This window comes from Agelaius phoeniceus, chromosome 24 (assembly GCF_051311805.1).
Source record: "Agelaius phoeniceus isolate bAgePho1 chromosome 24, bAgePho1.hap1, whole genome shotgun sequence".
NCBI classification, from domain to species: Eukaryota; Metazoa; Chordata; class Aves; order Passeriformes; family Icteridae; genus Agelaius; species Agelaius phoeniceus.
The window spans coordinates 3490203-3510606 of record NC_135288.1 but is presented as its reverse complement, the minus strand read 5'-3'; the positions used below and the strand labels follow the sequence as shown (position 1 = coordinate 3510606).

At 44.8% G+C, this 20404-nt stretch overlaps 2 protein-coding genes across 2 annotated transcripts; both read left to right on the top strand.

The window, feature by feature from the left end:
- Positions 1–1366: 1366 nt before the first annotated feature.
- On the top strand, positions 1367–6816 carry KIAA2013 (KIAA2013 ortholog). Its single transcript, XM_054647705.2, has 3 exons — positions 1367–2501; positions 3498–4351; positions 5813–6816. The coding sequence occupies exons 1-3, from the start codon at positions 1535–1537 to the stop codon at positions 5837–5839; spliced, it is 1848 nt and encodes a 615-aa protein (XP_054503680.1). The 5' UTR covers positions 1367–1534; the 3' UTR covers positions 5840–6816.
- Positions 6817–8783: 1967 nt separating this feature from the next.
- LOC129129820 (chymotrypsin-like elastase family member 2A) lies at positions 8784–15739 on the top strand. The gene is made up of 8 exons (XM_077190094.1): positions 8784–8812; positions 10143–10284; positions 11237–11334; positions 12230–12358; positions 13551–13687; positions 14379–14524; positions 15037–15189; positions 15658–15739. The coding sequence occupies exons 1-8, from the start codon at positions 8784–8786 to the stop codon at positions 15673–15675; spliced, it is 852 nt and encodes a 283-aa protein (XP_077046209.1). The 3' UTR covers positions 15676–15739.
- Positions 15740–20404: the final 4665 nt, after the last annotated feature.

Sequence of the window (20404 nt, the reverse complement as noted above, 5' to 3'; positions counted from 1 at the left end):
CAGCAGCTTCCTGAAAACTGGAAGGGCCAGAGCTCTGCTCCTACAGCAGCCTCAAAGCTGACACCACCAGCCTGTTTTGGTTTTTTAAGTTCTTCTAAGCCTTCTGATGTTTATATTTTCTATATTATATATTTTTATTTTATATGTTATATTTTTATATAATATTTATATAATTTTATATTTTATATATTTCTGTAAATACTTACTGTTTTGCATTCTTTTCTGGAGGAAGAGAAATTTGATGGACTGTTGGTTTCTTCAGTGTCATTGGAGAGGTGGCACTGTCACCCTCCAATCCACTGTCACTTTTGGAAATCTATAAATGTTGGAGTCAGGAATTAAACACCCTTCTTTTTACCCTGGAGATTCCAGTGTCTGTGTCATTTTATTTCGTGTCCTAAAGTGACACCAGCCCATTGAAACCTGCAGTGAATGGGGTCTCATCCACTGTTTAGGATTCCAGTGCTCTCCCCACCCACCCCCCTAGTCAAACAGCTCATTTGTAGGAAGAAATTAAGAACGTGTCTCCTCTGTTTCCATTTTTTGAGCTGGTTCATTGCCTCAACCTGGTCGAGAATTTCACATTTCACCCTAACTCACAGTGTTTCTGCCTGACTTGCTTGAAACCCGTTTTGTCTTTCGAGCACTGTTCTGGACACAAAGCGTCCACATCTAAGGCATCTGAGAAAGTTTGGTCCATTATTTACGACACAGTGGGACAGAGTTTGATAGAAAAAAATTTCCTTTCCCGCATAGTCTGTGGTGGCAAGCCACTAAACTGCCACGGGAATCACGGAAAACCCCTCCAGGCCTTTTCGATCGGCGCAGTGACCCGGGGAGGAGACACTGAACCCCAGCGTGGGCTGCAGCTGCCCGAGGGCACCCACGGACACCGCAGAGGGAGCAGGGCAGGGCAGGCGGGCCCGGAGCCGGGGGAATCCCGGTGCCGGCGGTTCCGGAGCTGAGGGGGCTCGGAGCCGAGAGGGGTCCCGGTAACGGGAGGGGCCGGGAGCCGGGGGGGCCCCGGGCAAGGGGGGACCTGGAGCCGGGGGGGTTGGAAACCGGGAGCTTGGAAGCCGGGGGTTTCGCAGCCGGGGTTCCCGGCGGTTCCGGGCTTTGCCAGCCGGGTTCCCGGCGGTTCCGGGCTGTTGGCAGCCGGAATCCCGGCGGTTCCGGGGCTGTGACAGCCGGAATTCCGGCGGTTCCGGGGGTTTCGCAGCCGGGGTTCCCGGCGGTTCCGGGGCTGTGCCAGCCGGGGTTCCGGCGGTTCCGGGGCTGTGCCAGCCGGGTTCCCGGCGGTTCCGGCGTTTCCCAGCCGGGTTCCCCGTGGTTCCGGGGCGGTTCCGGGGCCGGGCCGCGTCTCCCGGCCAAGCGCCCCCTGAGGGCCGGAGGGCGCGGCTGTCGCAAAGCGCCGCCAAGCGCCGCCAAGCGCGGCGGAGCTGCCTGTGGCGCGGCGGCCATGGCGGCCTAGGGCCGGTGCGGCGGGGCCGGGGCCGGGAAGGACTGGGCCGGGGCTCGCCCGCCGCCGCCGCCCATGTGGCTGCAGCAGCGGCTGAAGGGGCTGCCGGGGCTGCTGTCCAGCAGCTGGGCGCGGCGCCTGCTGCTGCTGCTGGTGCTGTTGCTCGTCGCCTACTGGTACCTGGGCGCGGCGCGGGCGCGGGGCGCGGGGCGCGGGGCCGAGCCCTGGGGCCCCGCCGCGCTCTGCGTGCAGGCGGCCTCGGGCGCCTGGCGGGAGCAGACCCAGCGCGGCGATGCGCTGCCGCTGCCTGAGGAGGCGGCCGGGGCCGGCGAGCCCCCGGGGCTGGCGGTGGCCGGTAACGGGTTCCTGCTGCTGGACGTGTCGGCGGGGCGGCTCTGGGTGCGGCCCGCGGGGCCCGCTGCGGGCCCGCCGCTCGCCACCGAGTACCCGGCGCTGGTGCGGCTGAGGGCGCTGGGCGGGCGCGGCGAGGCGCGGGCGGCGCTGGCGGCGCTGCGGGACGGGGCCGTGCGGAGGTTGCGCTGCGTGCAGACGGGGCCCGGCGCCGGGGACTGCGTGACGGTGCGGGAGGAGGTGGTGGCCCACCGGAGCCGGCCGCACCTCTACCTGCAGCGCATCCGCATCGCCAACCCCACCGTGCGGGTGGCCGCCTTCGAGGCCTCGGCTCCCGCCGCCGCGTCCGCGCTGGGCGGGCGCTTCACCACCAGCCTGGAGAAGGTGGAGGAGCGGCAGTTCCTGCTCTCCTCCGGCCGCCTGCTGCTGGCCGGCAGCCCCAAGGTGGTGCTGGTGGTGGTAGCTGCCAAGAAACTCGTGAGCCGGGTGCAGGTCGCGCCCGAGTCGCACTTTGACGAGACCGTGCTGTCCGTGGTGTACACCTCGGAGCCCATCGAGGTGTCCAGGCTGGAGGAGACCTTCAGCAAGCTGAGGGAGGCAGCCAAGAAAGAGATGCTGGAGGTGATGCAGATGGGGGTGGAAGATCTTTTCCAGGAGCACCAGCAGACCTGGTCTGACTTGTTCATTTCAGGTAAGGAAAGTGATGCTCAATTTCCATGGGGTGGCTTCAGAGGGTGTCTGAAAGCTCAGTGTCCTGGTTGCTGTAAGGTCTCCAGAGGCTCTGGTCTTCCTGATGGGCTGTGGGATATTAAAACAGTGTTTCTGGTTAGGAACCCAGCTTATCTTACACTGGAGTACACCTGACTATGCATAGAAAGTGAGAGAAGAACATTTATAATCATTATTCTGTGTGTACTGCTTCCTGTGGCTTCAGGAACTTCACTGATTTGCCTGCATGTCAGTTGGAAATAAAGTTGACCTTTAGTGATAGCATAAAAGACAGATTCTGCATGGAGATTAAGGGCCATTCTACAAAGATGCTTTTTCTTAAGATTTTAATGTCTTACATAAAAGAGTAGCTGACCAAATAATGTATAACTTGTTATTTTATAACAAGATTATATTCTTTTGACAGATCATTCTTGCAGAGTCATGACGACAGGCCTGTAAGGCATCTGTATATTAAATTAGCTTTGTCTTTAGTGGGAGCTTGGCTTTCAAACTGCCAAGTAGCAGAGAGAGTGGCTTTTAGACAAACACAAGGAAACATTTCACTTTTGTTACTATAGGACACGAAACAACACGAGCGCACACACTGCTGCTCTCAAGGTGGAGAAAAAGGGAAATTTATTTTTTGATTCTAACATTTGTATTTGTTTTCTAAAAGTGACAGTGGATTGGAGGGTGAAAGTGCCACCTCTCCAATGACACTGGACAAACCAACAGTCCATCAAATTTCTCTTCCTCTATAAAAGAATGCAAAGCACTAAGTTATTTACAGAAAGTGTGTGAGAAAATTCATCACAAGAATGTAAACATCAGAAGGCTTAGAAAATCTTAAAAAATCAGGGCGCCACACTTTGGTGTTTTATAGATAAAGAACACCATATTGAACATCAGTGTGCATGTTTGATCTTCTTTTCCTCCTAGTTAATTCCTGACTATTGGTTGTTTTCTTTTGCTCCAGGGATTGAAATGAGGAAGATCACAGATGCACACACCCCATCCAGTGAGACTGTCAACATGACCCTCTACTACGTGCTGTCAACTGTGCCAGCCCCCCTGCTGGACCCTCTCCTTGCTGGTGAGGACAGGGAGAAGATTGAAGCCAGCCTGAACTATGCTGACCACTGCTTCAGTGGCCACGCCACCATGCACGCCCAGAACCTGTGGCCACCCAGGCTGACCAGTGTCAGCCAGATCCTGCAGCTCTCAGACCTGTGGAAGCTGACTCTCCAAAAACGGGGCTGCAAGGGCCTTGTGACAGCTGGAGTGCACGGGCTGATGCAGGGAATGGTGCTTAGTTTTGGGGGTCTGCAGTTCACAGAAAACCATCTTCAGTTTCAGGCTGACCCCGATGTGCTCCATAACAGCTACTCCTTACGTGGCATCCATTACAACAAGGACTTGATCAGTTTAGCTGTTCTCCTGGATGCAGAAGGAAAGCCCTTCTTGCACGTGTCTGTGAAGTTCCAGGAGAAGCCTGTCAGACTGTATGCCTGTGAGGCAGGCTGCATGAACGAGCCCGTGGAGCTCACCTCAGAGGCACGAGGTCACACCTTCCCCGTCATGGTCACTCAGCCCATCACACCACTGCTTTATATATCAACAGATTTGGTCCACTTGCAGGACCTAAGACACACACTCCACCTAAAAGCTATTCTAGCTCATGAGGAACACATGGCCAAGCAATACCCAGGCTTACCCTTCCTGTTCTGGTTCAGTGTGGCCTCCTTAATTACTTTGTTTCATTTGTTTCTGTTCAAACTCATCTACAACGAGTATTGTGGGCCGGGAGCCAAGCCCCTCTTCAGGAGTAAGGTATAAAACTGCTGCTTTTGGCTGCTGTCCACTGAGTGTTGTCAGCCTGATGTTGTGTCAGCTGTGCCTGGGCAGGCTCTCTCTTGGACTGTGAGGATTTTCAGCCTCTCTTGAAACAAGCAATCTCTTCTTGCAAGGAGGATTAGGGCAGGGATTGGAGCAGTAGGGCTCAGAATCATTAGAAAAGATAAACTCATCATCTGTCCTTAGACATTTGTGAGGCTGCAGGTGGAGGCAGACACAGCTTTCTGTCCTTTTCCCACACATCAGTGTAGGACATTGCTTGTTTCTAGGCCAGCACTTGCAGTTGCCATGAGATGATTCTTGTTAATCAGTACCAAAAAACCTGTGAGAGAGCTGCTGTACTTGTCTGTACTGCTGTGTGGAGACCTGCACACCTGCCTGCCTGCTCTGGATGTGTGAGGTGTCCACAGCAACACCCAAAGGCAGGCTGGTGTTGGGGGTGAAGCTGCTGACATGCTGGGACTTGTGGTAGGTGTTCACATTACAGACACTGTGCAGCCTCCATCACACCACACTTAGCACCAACATTTTGGGAGGATGCTGAATGGGTGTTTCTCCCAGTCAGACAAAATACAAAGCTAAGGAAAGTACTGAGTGCTTTTTACTGTGAGTTGAAGGTTCTGGCTCCAAGTTCTGGAGCCAGAGCTCCAAGCTCATCTTACCTGGGTGTAAAGAATTTCAAGTTGTTCTGAGTTGCCTTGGAAAACTTATTTGCTGTAAAAACTTAGCACAGAATAGATGGTGAGTTCTGCTCTTAGTACTGGGAATTTCTGATTGTGTGTTGATATGAAGTGGAAATGCAAGACCAGGCTGGATTTACTGTGTGAGCTAGTTGTGCTGTTCAGAGGCTTCCCTCCTGAGGCTGGACTGAGTTAAATGTAGCTTTCATTTAGAAAAAAAGGAGATGGTAGTTAAACAGCTGTCAGAGGAAAAGTTCTAGCTATAGATTGTGCTGTTATTCCAAATTATAAAATCAAATTTGATTTTGGATAGCTAAGGCTGAACAGAAGGTATTGAACTAAACTTGACAGCTGGTATGTAAGGGGTCTTTAAAGTGAGCTGCAAGTTTCCCTGTCAGCTCACTGGTTTTGTCATTTTGAGCACTGGAGATCAAGCCTGATCCCAAGCAGGTCTGAATACCTGTGATCCAATAAAAGATGGAGTGGGAGGTGCTTGTAGCCAGACAAACTGACCTAGGAAGAGGTAGGATAGAAATGGAAATCAGACAACTGCAGTTAGAAGCCTCTGATCATGATCAGAACCTCAGTGCAGAGGGAGGAAGGGGTTAGGAGGTGATGTCAGTTACTGTGTAACACCCCTAAAATGTGTCCTTGGAATTATGTAATTGTGTCCTTTCACTGTTGTCTATCCAGTTGCCTTTGTCATCTCCAGGCCTTGCCTCCTGCCTTCACCATGACCTGTTAACCCTTGCTGCAGGTGGCTGTCCCCGACTCTGCCCGCTGACGTGCCCGGAGGCTGCACAGCCACAGTGAGGGCTGACCTGGCTCCTCATCCTCCTGGGCACTGCAGAGCACACAGCTCTGCTGCCTCCTCTCAGCTGCACCTGCTTCACATGAAGGTGATGCAGAACTTGATTCCAGAAAGAGGGAAGATGTGGAAGGCAGCTGGAGCTCAGAATCTGTAGCAGTGAGCAAGATAGATGGTCTTGAAATAAGACCCTGTTCCAGTCACTGAATGGGAACATCCCCTTGGCCAAGTGAACTTAGTCCTGCTTGCAGCCTCCATTTGCACAAGACACCTGGCAATATTGCAGCTGAGAACAAGGAGCATTTGAAAGCAACAATCCTTCTGTGCCTTGCTATTACAGGAATCTGAGACTTGGAAGGTGTGGTGATTCAACTGTTTATCCCAGAAGCTTGTGTAACAGATGTGTCCTTTCCCTGTAAGCTGTCCAGTTCCCTAGGAGTAATCTATTTGGTGAAAATACTTGAAGATATACTAAGACCTTGGATATTTTGATCTGTTGTTTTTTGTTTTTGTTTTTTTTTTTTTTAGTTCTACAGAAAAATAAAGGATAATGATTCCCTTCTGAGAGTTAACTAGAAAACTTTAGTGTAACTTCCTTTCTGGTATACAGTTTGTAATTTATTGCTTGGGGGGAGGGGGAGTATGTTAATTTTTCCTCCACTTCAGTTACAGTCAATGGAACTGTCAATATCTAACAGTTTTAACTGTCAATAAGTTCTGGTAACAGGTTTTATGACTGTAGAGTGCAAAATCAATTTAATGAAATTGTTTTCTGGATATGCACTTGGAAATGCTGATCTACAGGTTTCTTATTCTAAACCTATTGAGACTTTGTGCATTGATTTGTTTTGGCTATGGGGGAAGACACCCCACTTTCTAGTGACTTACAGGTTGTTTGGTTTTAAAATACCAAAGCTGTTGTTTCTAAATAAATATCTTTCAGTCTAATCTGATTGCTGAAGTGTGGTTGGGGTTTTTGTTGGGTTTGTGTCTGTTCTCTCCTGCTGTTGCTCCCCACCCAGTTGAGATAAGCAGGGCCTTATGTTACATCTGTGGCCAGTATTGACTGCAAATACAGTGTGGAAAATAATATATCAATGGATATAAGACAATTTGGAAGGCACAACAAGTGACAAAAACACTCAGGGTAAAGCTGATCTCCATTTCCTTGCTCAGTATAACCTTGTTCTATCCTGAGGAATGAAGGCCAAACTTTACTTTGAAGAACACAGAAACAATCCCAGGGAACCTTCAAGCAGGAGGTTTAACAGCCACCCTGCAAGTAATAAATTTGGCAAAGTTAGGGGTCCCAAGTTAAAACTGGGTCAGGATTTAACTTCAGATTTTCAGAGGGGTTACTGTCTGGTTAAGATGAAAAGCAACCCTCAGGAAAGCAGATTTCAGTGTCTAACTTTCCTGCAGACACTTCCATTTACTAATTAGTACAACAGAGTTACTGCCCCTCAAGGGAATAAAGACAGGGAAGCAACAGAATCCATTTTAAATTGTACACAGGTACATTGTGCATTGAGGGAGATATCTACTATTTGCTTTAACAGAACATACCAGAAGCTCCTTCTCTTTCTCACCAAAGTTCCATGAGCTGCTTGGTTTCTGTGAAATATCTGGCATGAAGATGATAAGAGCTTCCAGGGGGCTCTTTCCAAGCCAACATGGTATCAGCTGGAGGCTGAGCCATTTGATATTTCCTGGCAGAATTGCCAGCAGCCTGACACCCATGGAGTCCAAGGAAAACTGTTCAGGCCTGGAAAAGATGGATAAGCTATCATCACATAAAGCATGAACAGAACAAAAAACAAAACAGCTTTGAGAGTGTTTTACATTAAATATATTAGGATTCCTATGAGAATTTCCTTCATAACAAAAGAACTGTTTCAGAATTCCTCCATGAAGAAAGGGAAAAAGAAACAGCATTTCTCTATTTACAGTATGCAAGAGAGCAGAAGGTCATATTTATTTACATTAAATATATTAGGATTCCTATAAGAATTTCCTCCATAACAGAATAACTGTTTCAGAATTCCTCCATGAAGAAAGGGAAAAAGAAACAGCGTTTCTCTATTTACACTATGCAAGAGAGCAGAAGGTCATATTTGTTTACATTAAATATATTAGGATTCCTATAAGAATTGCCTCCATAACAGAATAACTGTTTCAGAATTCCTCCATGAAGAAGGGGGAAAAGAAACATTTCTCTATTTACACTATGCAAGAGAGCAGAAGGTTATATTTGTGAAATGCAGAAATGCTTAAAGAACTAAACAAAATTCCACATTTACAAGCACACAACAAACAAAGCAAGTTAAAATAGTAACTGACCATCTGAAATTTACTCTTTATGTATCATGAAAATGATAGTGACATGGAAGTTAAACTGAGCACATAATGTTGTTTAGCTTGTAAATTCAGACACTGAGAAAAGAGCCAACAAATTAATGGAAAAAAATTTAGAATCTCAATTCTGCACTGTTAATCCTGGTTTCTGCTTTTGTCAGATAATAAATACAAGATGCCAGAACAGGGTTTGGTTGATCCAATTTGCAATTCAAAATGCAGCTTCCTCAATTGCTGTTGTCTGGGTAGGAAAATACATTATTTAGAAGCAGATAAATCAGCAAAGCATTCTATATTTGTGCCTTCCACATGTGTGCTCCAGGCATCTTTCATCCAGCACAGTACCTACTGCTGAATGGGAGCTCTGGAAATAAATCTAATGTTTCATGTCAGGATTAATAAGCAGCAAAATCAGGGATTTTGCTGCTTATTAATCCTGACAGGAAACATTAGATTTATTTCAGCATTTTTGTACCCCTTGTTTGGTGTCTGTGTACAACACAAGTCTGGTTGTAAAACTGACATTATGATATTTGTTTCCATTCTAGTAAGTTTGTTCCCTATGATGAGTGTCCTGGTTTATGGGATGGAGATGTTTGTTTTTCAAATAACCAGAGAATGCTTGGTGGATGGAAAGGTGACAGAGGATGGAAAATTCCTGTAGTAGAAGAGAAAAAGAAAAAAGAAAAAAAGGGACAAGGGAAAGCATTGATATCCAGTCACTGATCTCAAATGTCAGTAATGAATTTGGACACTTCTTTTTGTGGCAGCATCTCTGGAGTGGTGTCAATGCCTTTGTCCTGTGAGTGGAAGTGCTTTGCTCTTCTCATGAACAAGCTCACAGTGTTTTCCAGCTCTGCTCTGGGGGTGCACAGGCTCATTTGCAATGCTGCAGGAACCCTGTTCTCTTCAGGGCCGCTGATCTAACAAAGGGAAATAGGGAAGGAATGGAGTCTGACTCACCACAGCATACCAGGATTTCAGCTTCATCATGGACAGCTGTTTCTTTGCATGGCTTGAAGTATTGCTTCAAAGCTTGAAGTCCCACTTCAAAGTGGTTAAAGTCTGGTGTGCTGGAGAAGTCTGGCCTGCTAAAGCACATTGCAACTTGATCTGGGAAAGAAAAGACAGGTTTTCAGTCAGTACAATGTGGTAGATACCATTCAGTTACACACAAAACAAAACAAAACAAAACAAAAGCAAACCAAGACCCCAAACCAAAATAAAATCCCAAGGAGTTGTATAATTGTACAATAACCAAGGTAGGAGGGGAGCCTCTGGAGATCAGCTAATGCTGATCTCCACCCACACATCTGACTCTATCACTGTCCCAACAGATCAGGCACTTACTGCTGACATATCACCAAGTGTTAGAATTATTAATTTAACATTGTCCTTCTGTGGACACCTTGTGATGAAATTTCAAGGCAATGGAAATGCACACAGCTGCTACAGATAATAAGCATCAAATTAGAATTATTTTTAACTAAATTGTTTATATAGCCTGTATCCAAGGTCCACCTAAATGAGGATTTTATGTACATAAAGAATTATCCCACAGTGATACAAGTTTTCCATTAGTATTGGAACAGCTCTGCATCTAAAGTCATGTGTTCCAGAGATTGAGGGCACCATATAAAATGGCATGAGCTGAGCCTGCAGCCCACAGCACCCAGGAACTGGCACCCAGGAACTGGCACCATGCTTGGAGTCCTCTTTGCTGTGCTGGCTCTGGCCTCTGCAGGTACGTGTCCAACTTCTGCTTTCATTTTAAATGATCAAATTAATTAAAATCTAAAACCAGCTTTCCTTTTTTTAGACAAATTGAACATTCTGCATCAAAGAAAAGAATACAGCAGAGGGTGTTCATGACAAGGGTCTCTTGAAAGAGTAACTGGGTGCTGTGCTGTTTGATACTTTACAGATATTTTTCTAAACCTTCTTTCAGAACACACATTCTATTTCTATGTCTTCCAGCCTTCGGCTGCGGGGTTCCTGCCTACCCACCTTTAGTGTCCAGAGTGGTTGGAGGGGAGAATGCAAGGCCATACAGCTGGCCCTGGCAGGTTGGTGATTCTGTGCTTTCCCTGCAACAGCTGGGGCTGTGCTCTCTCTGCACAGCACAACTGAACTGAACAAACCACTTTAGTTCCATTTGATGCATCTTGCCTGACGCCTTTTGACTCTTCTGTTCTGATCAATCCTAAATCTTCCAGTCTTCTTAAAAAAGCTCTGAGTGTGCTGCATTTTGCTGGCAATGTTTAGGTGCTCAGTTTGTGGTCACTGGCAGTGGGGCTGCTGTGAAAAGCATGTGAGCAGCACTGAAGGTAGTGAGCCATGGAGTGCCCAGGGACTGACAAACCACCAAAGGGAACAGAGGGGTGCAATGCATGGACACGAGGGGGGTAAAATGTTGGGCTAAAGATCAAGACACTTGAAGCTCTCTGATGTGGAATGATGTTACTGTGCATGGGCAGATGCTTGAAGCCTTCTGATGTGGAATGATGTTACTGAGTGTGGGAGAAAGCTTAAATCTTCTGAAATTCTGTATTGTGGCCCTACTGACATAGGAGAAAGCTCAAATCTTCTGAAATTCTGTATTGTGGCCCTACTGACACAGGAGAAAGCTTAAATGTTCTGAAATTCTGTATTGTGGCCCTACTGACATGGGAGAAAGCTTAAATCTTATGCAATTCTGTATTGTGGCCCTACTGACCATGGAAGAAAGCTTAAATCTTCTGAAATTCTGTGTTGTGGCCCTACTGACTGAAGCATGTGCTGTGACAGTCATGCAGGCTCTCATTTTAAGTCAAGTAGACTTGGGCTATTTAAGCAAGATGTATTTTAAAAATCAAGCTTTGGATGATAGGGAAGGAGGGAAAACCTTTCTGTGGCCAGGAGTTGGGAACTTCAAAGCCTTCCACCATCAGCAAGTTGTGCTCTGGGTGCAGGAACACAGCACAGTGATGAAAAGTGAGTGAGTAAAAGCCTGAGCCTTGCCTGGTTCTTCAATCCCAGGTCTCCCTTCAGTACAATGCCAATGGCAAGTGGAGCCACACCTGTGGGGGAACCCTGATTGCCACCAACTGGGTGATGACAGCTGCCCACTGCATCAGGTGAGTGCTGAAGGTAAATCTGACCCAGGAAGAAGCACATGAGCTGAAAGAAATGAGTGAAAACCACATCAATGCCAGTTCTCCATTTCCCAGTTGCAAGCTCTGAGTTTTGCATCATATCTTTTGATTAAAAGTCAGGAGAATGATATCTCTTTATATTCTTAATGTAAAAGGGGAAAAAACCCCAGTTACCTGAATTATATATTCTTCATTTCCATAAACAAACTACAAACATCTTTCTGTTTTCAAGCTGCTATTAAAATTCAGCTATGTTGCCTGTTTCTGTAATATGTGTCAGTGAGATCCACAAGTTAACTAATCAATCCACTCCCTGAAGAAATAATCACAAATATTTTGAATATACCAATAATTTTCATAAACTCTTCGTAACGTGTGGCAGTGTAACAAATAAATTATCAGGTACAGCAATGTCATCAAAGCTGCTTCCACAAATACAACCCCATTTTGCTCTGAGGTTATTGTAACATTAATTTGTAGCAAATATTATAAATATATAATATGAAACATGAAGGATTGGCTGCATGTTATTATTATAAATACTGCATATTATATCTGTCACACAGTTATTCATTAGTGAAGCTGTTAAAAAAAAGTCCAAATTTGTTACTGCATTGAAGAATGTGAGCTGAATATTGCAAAGATTGGAGGCACCTTGAATGTGTTCAAGAAGCCTTGAGCAGGAGTTGAGGGGACAGCTCAGAGATGGAATGATTCTCAAGTCTAGAGCACAATCTTTGCCCTCAGCAAATCACTGGCTCAGCTCCAGACCAACCCTGCCTGTGATGAGAGATTACAGTCAGGAGTGTTCTTACTGAGTCCCTCAGGAGCCAAAGGTGCAGCTGCACAACTGAGTGTTCATCCTTTTCTTGCCCAGTTCTACTCTGACCTATAAAGTGCTTCTTGGAAAATACAACCTGGCAGCTCAGGAAGAAGGATCAGTTGCAGTTTCTCCAGCAAAGATCGTTGTTCATCCCTACTGGAATCCAAACAATGTTGCAAATGGGTAAGCTGGTGGAAGGTATTTTTTCAGTTTTTAGGTGGAGGGTAAAAATCAAACTGCCTGAATCCCACCCATCTGGAGTTATGGTCATTAAATTCATGTTTAGAGCCTCCTGTTACAGTGTCCAGTTTCTACCTTCCCCCTCAAGAGAATACAAAGCAATTAACAATATTGATTTTTTACTAATTAATAATATTTCCAGAAGCCATTTTCATGTTCATGCTTGGGTCAGAAGCTGTTACATGCAATGATATCTCTTCTGCAATGCAAGGGAATGAAGCATTTCATACAGCAGCTTTGAAACCCTCCTACCAGCAGCAGAGACCCAGAATCATGGATCACCAAAGTCCATGTGGCTGAGGGCCCCCTGTGTCCTGCTGCAGGCTAAGGGCAGTAACAAAGAAATCCCCTCAGTTCCAGTCCTTGGACTGAGTCCTAACATATGCTTGGTTTTGGTGAAAAAAAACCTATAAAAGACAGCTCTCTTCCATCAGAAAAACAGGCAGTTCTGCAGGGAACAGCCTTCCAGCCCATGGATTTCCCAGGAATTGCTTTGGGGTGCAGGAATCTTTGCTGTTTGTGCACTGGCCTTTGCTCCCTTGCTTCTCTTTGGAATAGGCCTGTGGTGTTTGTGAGGTCCCCAGGATGAGGTGAGAGATGAGGATTTGACTCCATGTTCTCAGAAGGCTGACATATTATATTATATTATATTATATTATATTATATTATATTATATTATATTATATTATATTATATTATATTATATTATATTATATTATATTATATTATATTATATTATATTATGCTATACTAAAATTATACTAGAGAAGGATACAGACAGAAGGTTTAACAAGAATGATAAGGAAATCTGGTGACTGACTCCTCAGAGTCTGACACAGCTGAAGGTGATTGGTAGTTAATTAAAAATAATTCACATGGAACCAATCATGTTGGTAAACAATCCCCAGCCACATCCCAAAGCAGCAAACACAGGAGAAGCAATCAGATCATTATTATTTACATTTTTCTCTGAGGCTTCTATACTTCCCAGGAGAAGAAGAAATCCTGGCAAAGGGATTTTTCAGAAAATCTCACAGTGACATAGGCCAGGAGCTGTGTAACTGCTGAGCACTCAGGCTGTTGTGTCCTAATCCATTTTGGAAACCTTTTCACCTTGCCTTTCTCTGCCCCACAGGTACGACATTGCTCTGATCAAACTCTCTGAGCACGTCACCCTGAGTGACCACATCCAGCTGGCCTGCCTGCCCCCTGCCCAGAGCATCCTGTCCTCCAACACTCCCTGCTATGTCACTGGCTGGGGGAGACTGCAGAGTGAGTACTTGGCTATTTGCAAAACCAGGAAATTAAACAAAAAAACACCTTTCAGAAGTTGCTTCTCATCTGAGATTGATGGCAAAGATTATTAATAGTGCTTAAGATCCCCTCAAAACTCAGTGTAGTGAGGTAGTTTGTTATATTAGGCCCCACTTCACTCACACATTATGATTTTTCCTTTTGAAATTTATTTTCCTTGTAACAGAGCTGGTAATGCACCTGAGGGGCCTTTATTGAGCTTTTAGGAGCTATTGTAATGCAAATGTTAATAGTGTGCAGACAGGTGCACTTGCCAATCCCAACACACCTGATGAATATCTGAAGGCACACAAGGGAATAGATGTGAAGTGAAGAAATTCTCAGAGTTGAGCAGAGGTTTCAGCTTGGCTCAGGAGGCAATTCCTTGAGGGATAAGTAAATTGCAAACTCCTGAAAATAGAGCAGCTCTTTGTTTCTCTAACAATGAGACATTTTTTAATGGAATGCAAATTTTTAGCAAGTGAAGGTGTATATGAAAGAATGGATCTAAGGGACATTCATACCTATAACAGCTTCTCCTTTAATATAGCCCCTATGGAGTGCTTTACCTGGAGTGCTTTACCTTTACCAGACACCATTTAGCAGAGCAGTTTTATTCTCCCTTCAATGCCAGCTACCACCATGGCCCTGTGTTTCTGTTCTCTCTCAGCTAATGGACCCCTTCCTGATGAGCTGCAGCAAGGCCTTCTGCTGGTGGTGGATTATGCCACCTGCTCCAGATCTTCCTGGTGGGGAACAACTGTGAAACCCACCATGGTTTGTGCTGGTGGGGATGGAATCACCTCCAGCTGCAATGTGAGTCCACTCTCAGGGCTTGGGTTTAGATTATTGAATTTGGGATCCCTAACGAGGGGAGAGAATGATGCATCTGACTCCATCTTATCAGAAGGCTAATTAATTACTTTATTATACTATATTATTCTATATTATATTACATTAGATCTAAACTGAATTTGCTAAGCACTTAACTCTGCACAGAATCCTGTGACTGTCAGTGACAGTCCCAACACACACACACCTGTCCCTGACAGGCCAAGGGAACAAAACCCCATCACTGTGGGTGAACAATCTCCATATTGCATCCTACTTTGGCACAAATACAGGCACAGCAAATAAGAATTGTTTTTCCTTTCTCTGAGGTTCAGAGAATGTGAAACCCAGAAATATTCTTGGGAAGAATCGTGCCTTGCTTTTCTCTGCGAAGAGAAATGCGGTGACCCTGAGCAAACAGGCCTGATGGGAAGGAAAGGTTAAAAACCCCACAGAGGGAGCTGCTCACCCTCTGACTCTGTTCCCCTTCCTGCCAGGGTGACTCTGGTGGCCCCCTGAACTGCCAGAAGGCTGATGGCACCTGGGAAGTGCACGGCATCGTCAGCTTCGGCTCCTCTCTCAGCTGCAACTACTACCACAAACCCTCTGTGTTCACCAGGGTCTCTGCCTACAACAGCTGGATCGCACAGGTGAGCAGCTGCTGCAGAAAAACTTTAAAAAACCAGGGTGACATCCACACACCTGGCTGTGCTGGGGCCCTCTCACTGGGATTCTGCCCCCTGCTAAGGGAGCTGTGTCACGCCCGATTCAACCATGACCAATTGAGAGTATCCTCCTCTGAAACAGATATCAAATTTTTTTTCACTTATTCAAATAAGTTTTGATAGTAGGAATGCATTCTCCCTTTATCCTAGAGCTTTGTTGTGGTCATAAAGATTTACTCAAATTTGCATTCATCAATACACTGATGCAATTGCACCCTAAAAAGGTAGCACATGCAGCTCAAGTCTGGAATGTCAAACATCTTTTAATTTAATATAAATTTTGATTGAGAAGCAAAAATCTTATTTAAATCCTGTGACTTGGACACAGCACAGACTGTTCACAAATTCCTGCAGCTCATGATCTGATTTTTCTCTTGTTTTACATTTTTGTAGGTTATGGCAAGCAACTAATCCACTGAGAACTGGAGGAGATACCAAAGGACCTTTGATCAAAAAAACCTGGCAAATTACACTTTTAACAACACAGATATTAAACCAAATGCTCGTTAAATAAACTGTAATTTTTGCAAGGTGAAAACAAAACGTCTCTGTCATTTTTTCCTGACTGTTGGCAAGCCCAGAGCCTGTTTCTGGGGGTAACACTGGCTATTTTTCCCTGTCCCCTACCTTGGGCTGGAGCTTGCCAGACTCACCTGGGGGAAGGTGTGAGCCCCTCTGTGGAGGGTGGGCAGCAGAGGATGCAGCAGGTCCCTGCAGGTGAGTGTGGGAGTGATGCTTTCACACAGAGCTTTTCCCACCTTAATGCGGCCTCCGCTGGGTTTCAGGCTGTGGAAAACGCCAATCACCTGGTTTTAAAATTGTAGAAGTTTAATAGTAATGAAATAGTTATAAAAATAGCAATATAATTAGAGTAATAAAAATTTGGACAATTTAGATTAGGACAATATGAGACAATAAAAACAAAGAGTTAGGGACAGTCCGGGTACCTCTTTCTGAGCAAAAGAAGCCCGAGAAAGGACCCACGTTAACAGAGGATTAACCCTTAAAAGCAACAGCCTGTTGCATATTCATACACCTCATTAGTGATGCATAAATTCCATTCAAACACAGGATTCTGTCTGGGCAGTGTCAGCTTCTTCCTCTGAATCCTGACAGAGTCTTCAGGACTGAGGGAGGCAGGAAGAAATTTGTTTTGCCTGATAATGGAGCAATAAATTCTCTTTCTCTGAAAGATTCAGGTGTCCTGTGGCTGCTATCTCACTGTGAGTCCTTTCTTTAGAAAATAGTATCCTACATAGCACAGTTTCTATTCCAACATTTTGTTATAACCTAAAACTATATTTAACACACTACTTAAGAAAATTAACACAGCATAACTTTCTAACATAACACATATCATATTCATTTTAATATTTGCGAAAAGCCAATCATAAAATGTGCATTTTTCCCAGGGGTATCCCTGGCAGGCTGCAAGGGGGTCAGGATATCACAGTCCTGTTCAGCACAGCCTGTTCGGGTTCCCAGGCCGCTCCCAGCCTCAGGCTACCTTAGCAAGCTTAGGTGATATCAGCTCTGGTGATTATCAGCTCCTTTTGTGATTTCAGCTCTTTGCTTGCTAAGTGCCTTGGGCAGACGCAGGGAGAGGGAGGAGAAGGCTGTGTGAGGTTCTTTCTGTTGGGTTTGTTATTGCTGAAATGGCTCCCGAGATATTAAAGTCTCTTTTTTCCCAGCCCCGTGCTTGAAGAAGTCGAGATTCGTCAGTTCTGCTTTTCAAGGTTGTTTATTTTTTGCTTATCTGTTCCATTCTTTCTCTGACCTGCTGAGATCTGTCTGGCAGGTCAGTTTGTGGCACACTGACTGTCCTTGGGGTGGTGTTGGCTTTTTATACTAAGAACTATGTGTGCTTTATTTACAATAATTTTCCAATACCTATCACCCATGTTAGACAGTCTGTCTCTAAACCAATCCAAAAGTGCCACCATCACAGCAGAAGATGGAGGACAAGAAGGAGAAGAAGAAGGACAGGACACATCCAGATTCTTCCATTTTGCCTCTTGAACCCCCATTCTAAAATCCCAAATTTCTACTTTTTCACCCTGTGACAAATTAACTCTCATCCTCCTCAAACTCTTGTGGTTTGTAAATCCTCACACAAAGTTGGGAATTGTTTCCATGGGTTAGAATCAAAGGCACAGGTGTTTTTGAGTCCATGCCAAGGTCTCTGAGCCCCTGCCAGGGTCTGGAGTCCTCCAGGGCAGCCAGAGCAATGTCCTGGGCTCTGACACCCCTCTGCAGAGGGTGGGCAGGGGGAAGAGCCAGAGCATCACCAGAAACACCTCGGGGGCTCGGGAGGAGGGGCAGGGAGGCACCGCAGGGCTGGAGGCAGCAGCAGGAGCCTGAGGCTGGGCTGGGAGCTGGGGATGCCCGGAGGGAAGGCGGCAGAGCAGCCCGCAGGTCCCTGCAGGTGAGTGCGATGCTTTTCCAGAGCTTTTGTACCTGGCATCTACAAGGCAGCAAGGGCAAGGTGCTGTATAAATAAATAGTTCAATAGTTATTTAGTTGTTCGCACTTGGTGTTTGGTAATTGGCGCTGTTCACGCATGGTTTGTATCCTATCACCACACGATCTTCCCCTTTTTCCCCAAACAGCCCCTCCAGCCACGGATTCTTACAGCCAGAGCCGGCTCTGAGGGCTGACCTGTCTCCCCCATGGCCCTGCTGCTCCGTTTTTAGTCACTCAGGTGAAGAATTCGGTTCCTTTTTTAGTCATTCAGGTGAAGAACTCAGTTCCTTTTTTAGCCATTCAGGTGAAGAATCAGCTCCTGTTTTAGTCATTCAGGTGAAGAATTCAGCTCCTTTTTTAGCCATTCAGGTGAAGAACTCAGTTCCTTTTTTAGCCATTCAGGTGAAGGATTCAGCTCCGTTTTTAGTCATTCAGGTGAAGAATTCAGCTCCTTTTTTAGCCATTCAGGTGAAGAACTCAGCTCCGTTTTTAGCCATTCAGGTGAAGAATTCAGCTCCTGTTTTAGTCATTCAGGTGAAGAACTCAGCTGCTTTTTTAGTCATTCAGGTGAAGAATTCAGCTGCTTTTTTAGCCATTCAGGTGAAGAATTCAGCTCCTTTTTTAGTCATTCAGGTGAAGAACTCAGCTCCTTTTTTAGCCATTCAGGTGAAGGATTCAGCTCCTTTTTTAGTCACTCAGGTGAAGAATTCAGCTCCGTTTTTAGTCATTCAGCTCAGAGTGGGCACTGTCAGCTGCCATGCTGGCACAAACCTGGGGGTTTGGCAAAGCAGAATTGTAGGAACGGGTTCTTTGTTGACGGAGTGACAACACTAATTTTTTGTCTTTTTAAAAAGGAAATAAGCTCAGAAGTTTGTTTTTTTTTTCCTCGATTAGGTGGAAAAGGCATTTCATAGGCTTGGGGGATTTGACAGAACCAGAGGACACAGACTCAAGCTACGTCAGGGAAGGTACAGGTTGGATATTAGGAGGAAATTTTTCACCAAAAGAATAATAAAGTACTGGAATGCTTTTCCCAGGGAGGTGGCAGAATCACCATCTCTGGATGTGTTTAAAAAAGCCTGGACATGGCACTTGGTGCTATAGCCTGGTTGAGGTGTTGGGGCATAGGTTGGGCTCAATGATCTCAGAGGTTTCTTCCAACCTCATCATTCTGGGATTCTGTGATTTCACTTCAAACTTAAGGATAGTTAATTAATTGGACAGGACCCAAAAAGTCTTGCTTAGGCAATTTACTAGAAAAAGAAGAGAGCAAAGAAACTAATTGCTTTTGTGAGGTGTGTTAATAGGGGCAAGAGGGATCTTGCACTTAGATCGGTTTTTTTCTGTAAAGAGTTTGTTATTTTACTTTTTATTAAACTTTTTTGTTTCCAACACTACCACAGAAGCCATCCTGCTGATTTTATGCCTCTAAAGGTAGCTGAGCTATCTTGGGTGAGAAATAGATCTCAATAAAGACCCTCTTAATATTTCTTTTGTTGTAGAAGACAGGCAGTATAAAATCAAGGTGGGTTCTTGTTGTGTTTTTCTTATTATTCTTAATAAACTCAATTAAAGACCCTCTTAATATTTCTTTCTAGGCAGTATAAAACCAAGGTGGGTTTTTGTTGTGTTTTTCTTCTCCCCCCAGCACATACTAGATGTTTTCAAAAGTAAAAGGAATGATTATAAATGGAGGGCAAGTGACCTAAAGCAGGAGATAGAGTAAGGAAAAGGTTGAAAGTTTGATGTGAGGACAGAAATCCTCAGAGATACATTTTCTAGGCTTGCAGTTCCTTTTAGTTTGATGTTTTGCAGATGTTAACCTTTGGACTGAAAGTAAATATATTATTAAACAGAAATTGTATTAAATTAGTAAGAAAAAGCATGGCTGTTTATCCTCTTTGGGGACAGTATTGTTATCACTTTTCTTCTACTTTACAACCATTGATAACCATTCTGCCCAGCAAGAATTTGTTTTGCTTGATATCAGCCTCTGCTGAGAAATAATAGGTTTAATTGGATTTTATTTGCCTGACTAAAAGTGTGATTTCCTATATCTGAAAGAACAGGGGATCTGAGGAGGGCTTTTTTCAATCAGCTTTACTATGCAGAGCTTTGTTCTTTACCAGTGGAAATAAGGATTACCCAGTTATTCAGGAGTCATCAGCTCCAGCACAACATCCTGAGGTTTTTTCCATGAGTATCATTAGAGTAAGATTGTTAATGATGGAATAATAGTTTTGAAAATTAAAATCATTAGAGGTCACTTTGTTGTGTGGAGCATGATGTCCATTATGTGCAGTAGGAAAGACAGACAGAAAGGTAATCATGAAGCTCAAAGAATAAAAATTGGATGTGCAAATGCTTCAGTAAAAGCTGAAAATATAAATGTGATTAATTTCCCATCTGAAATATATAGCAAATATTGTAAAAAACATCTGAGCTCATTTGAACATATCAACAGTAATTAATCACCGTATGGAAATGCCTATTAAGAACAAATTCTCAAAATCTGATTTTAAAAAATCAACAGTTCCAGTTTGTGATCACTGGAATCACTGGGGGAATAAGTAACTTATATTTTCATGACCTTCCTTAAGATTTGGAGAGAAGTATAACCGAGAATGAAATCCACAGAAAATGGTTTTATTCGCTTTTTTTCTCACAGAAAAACTGT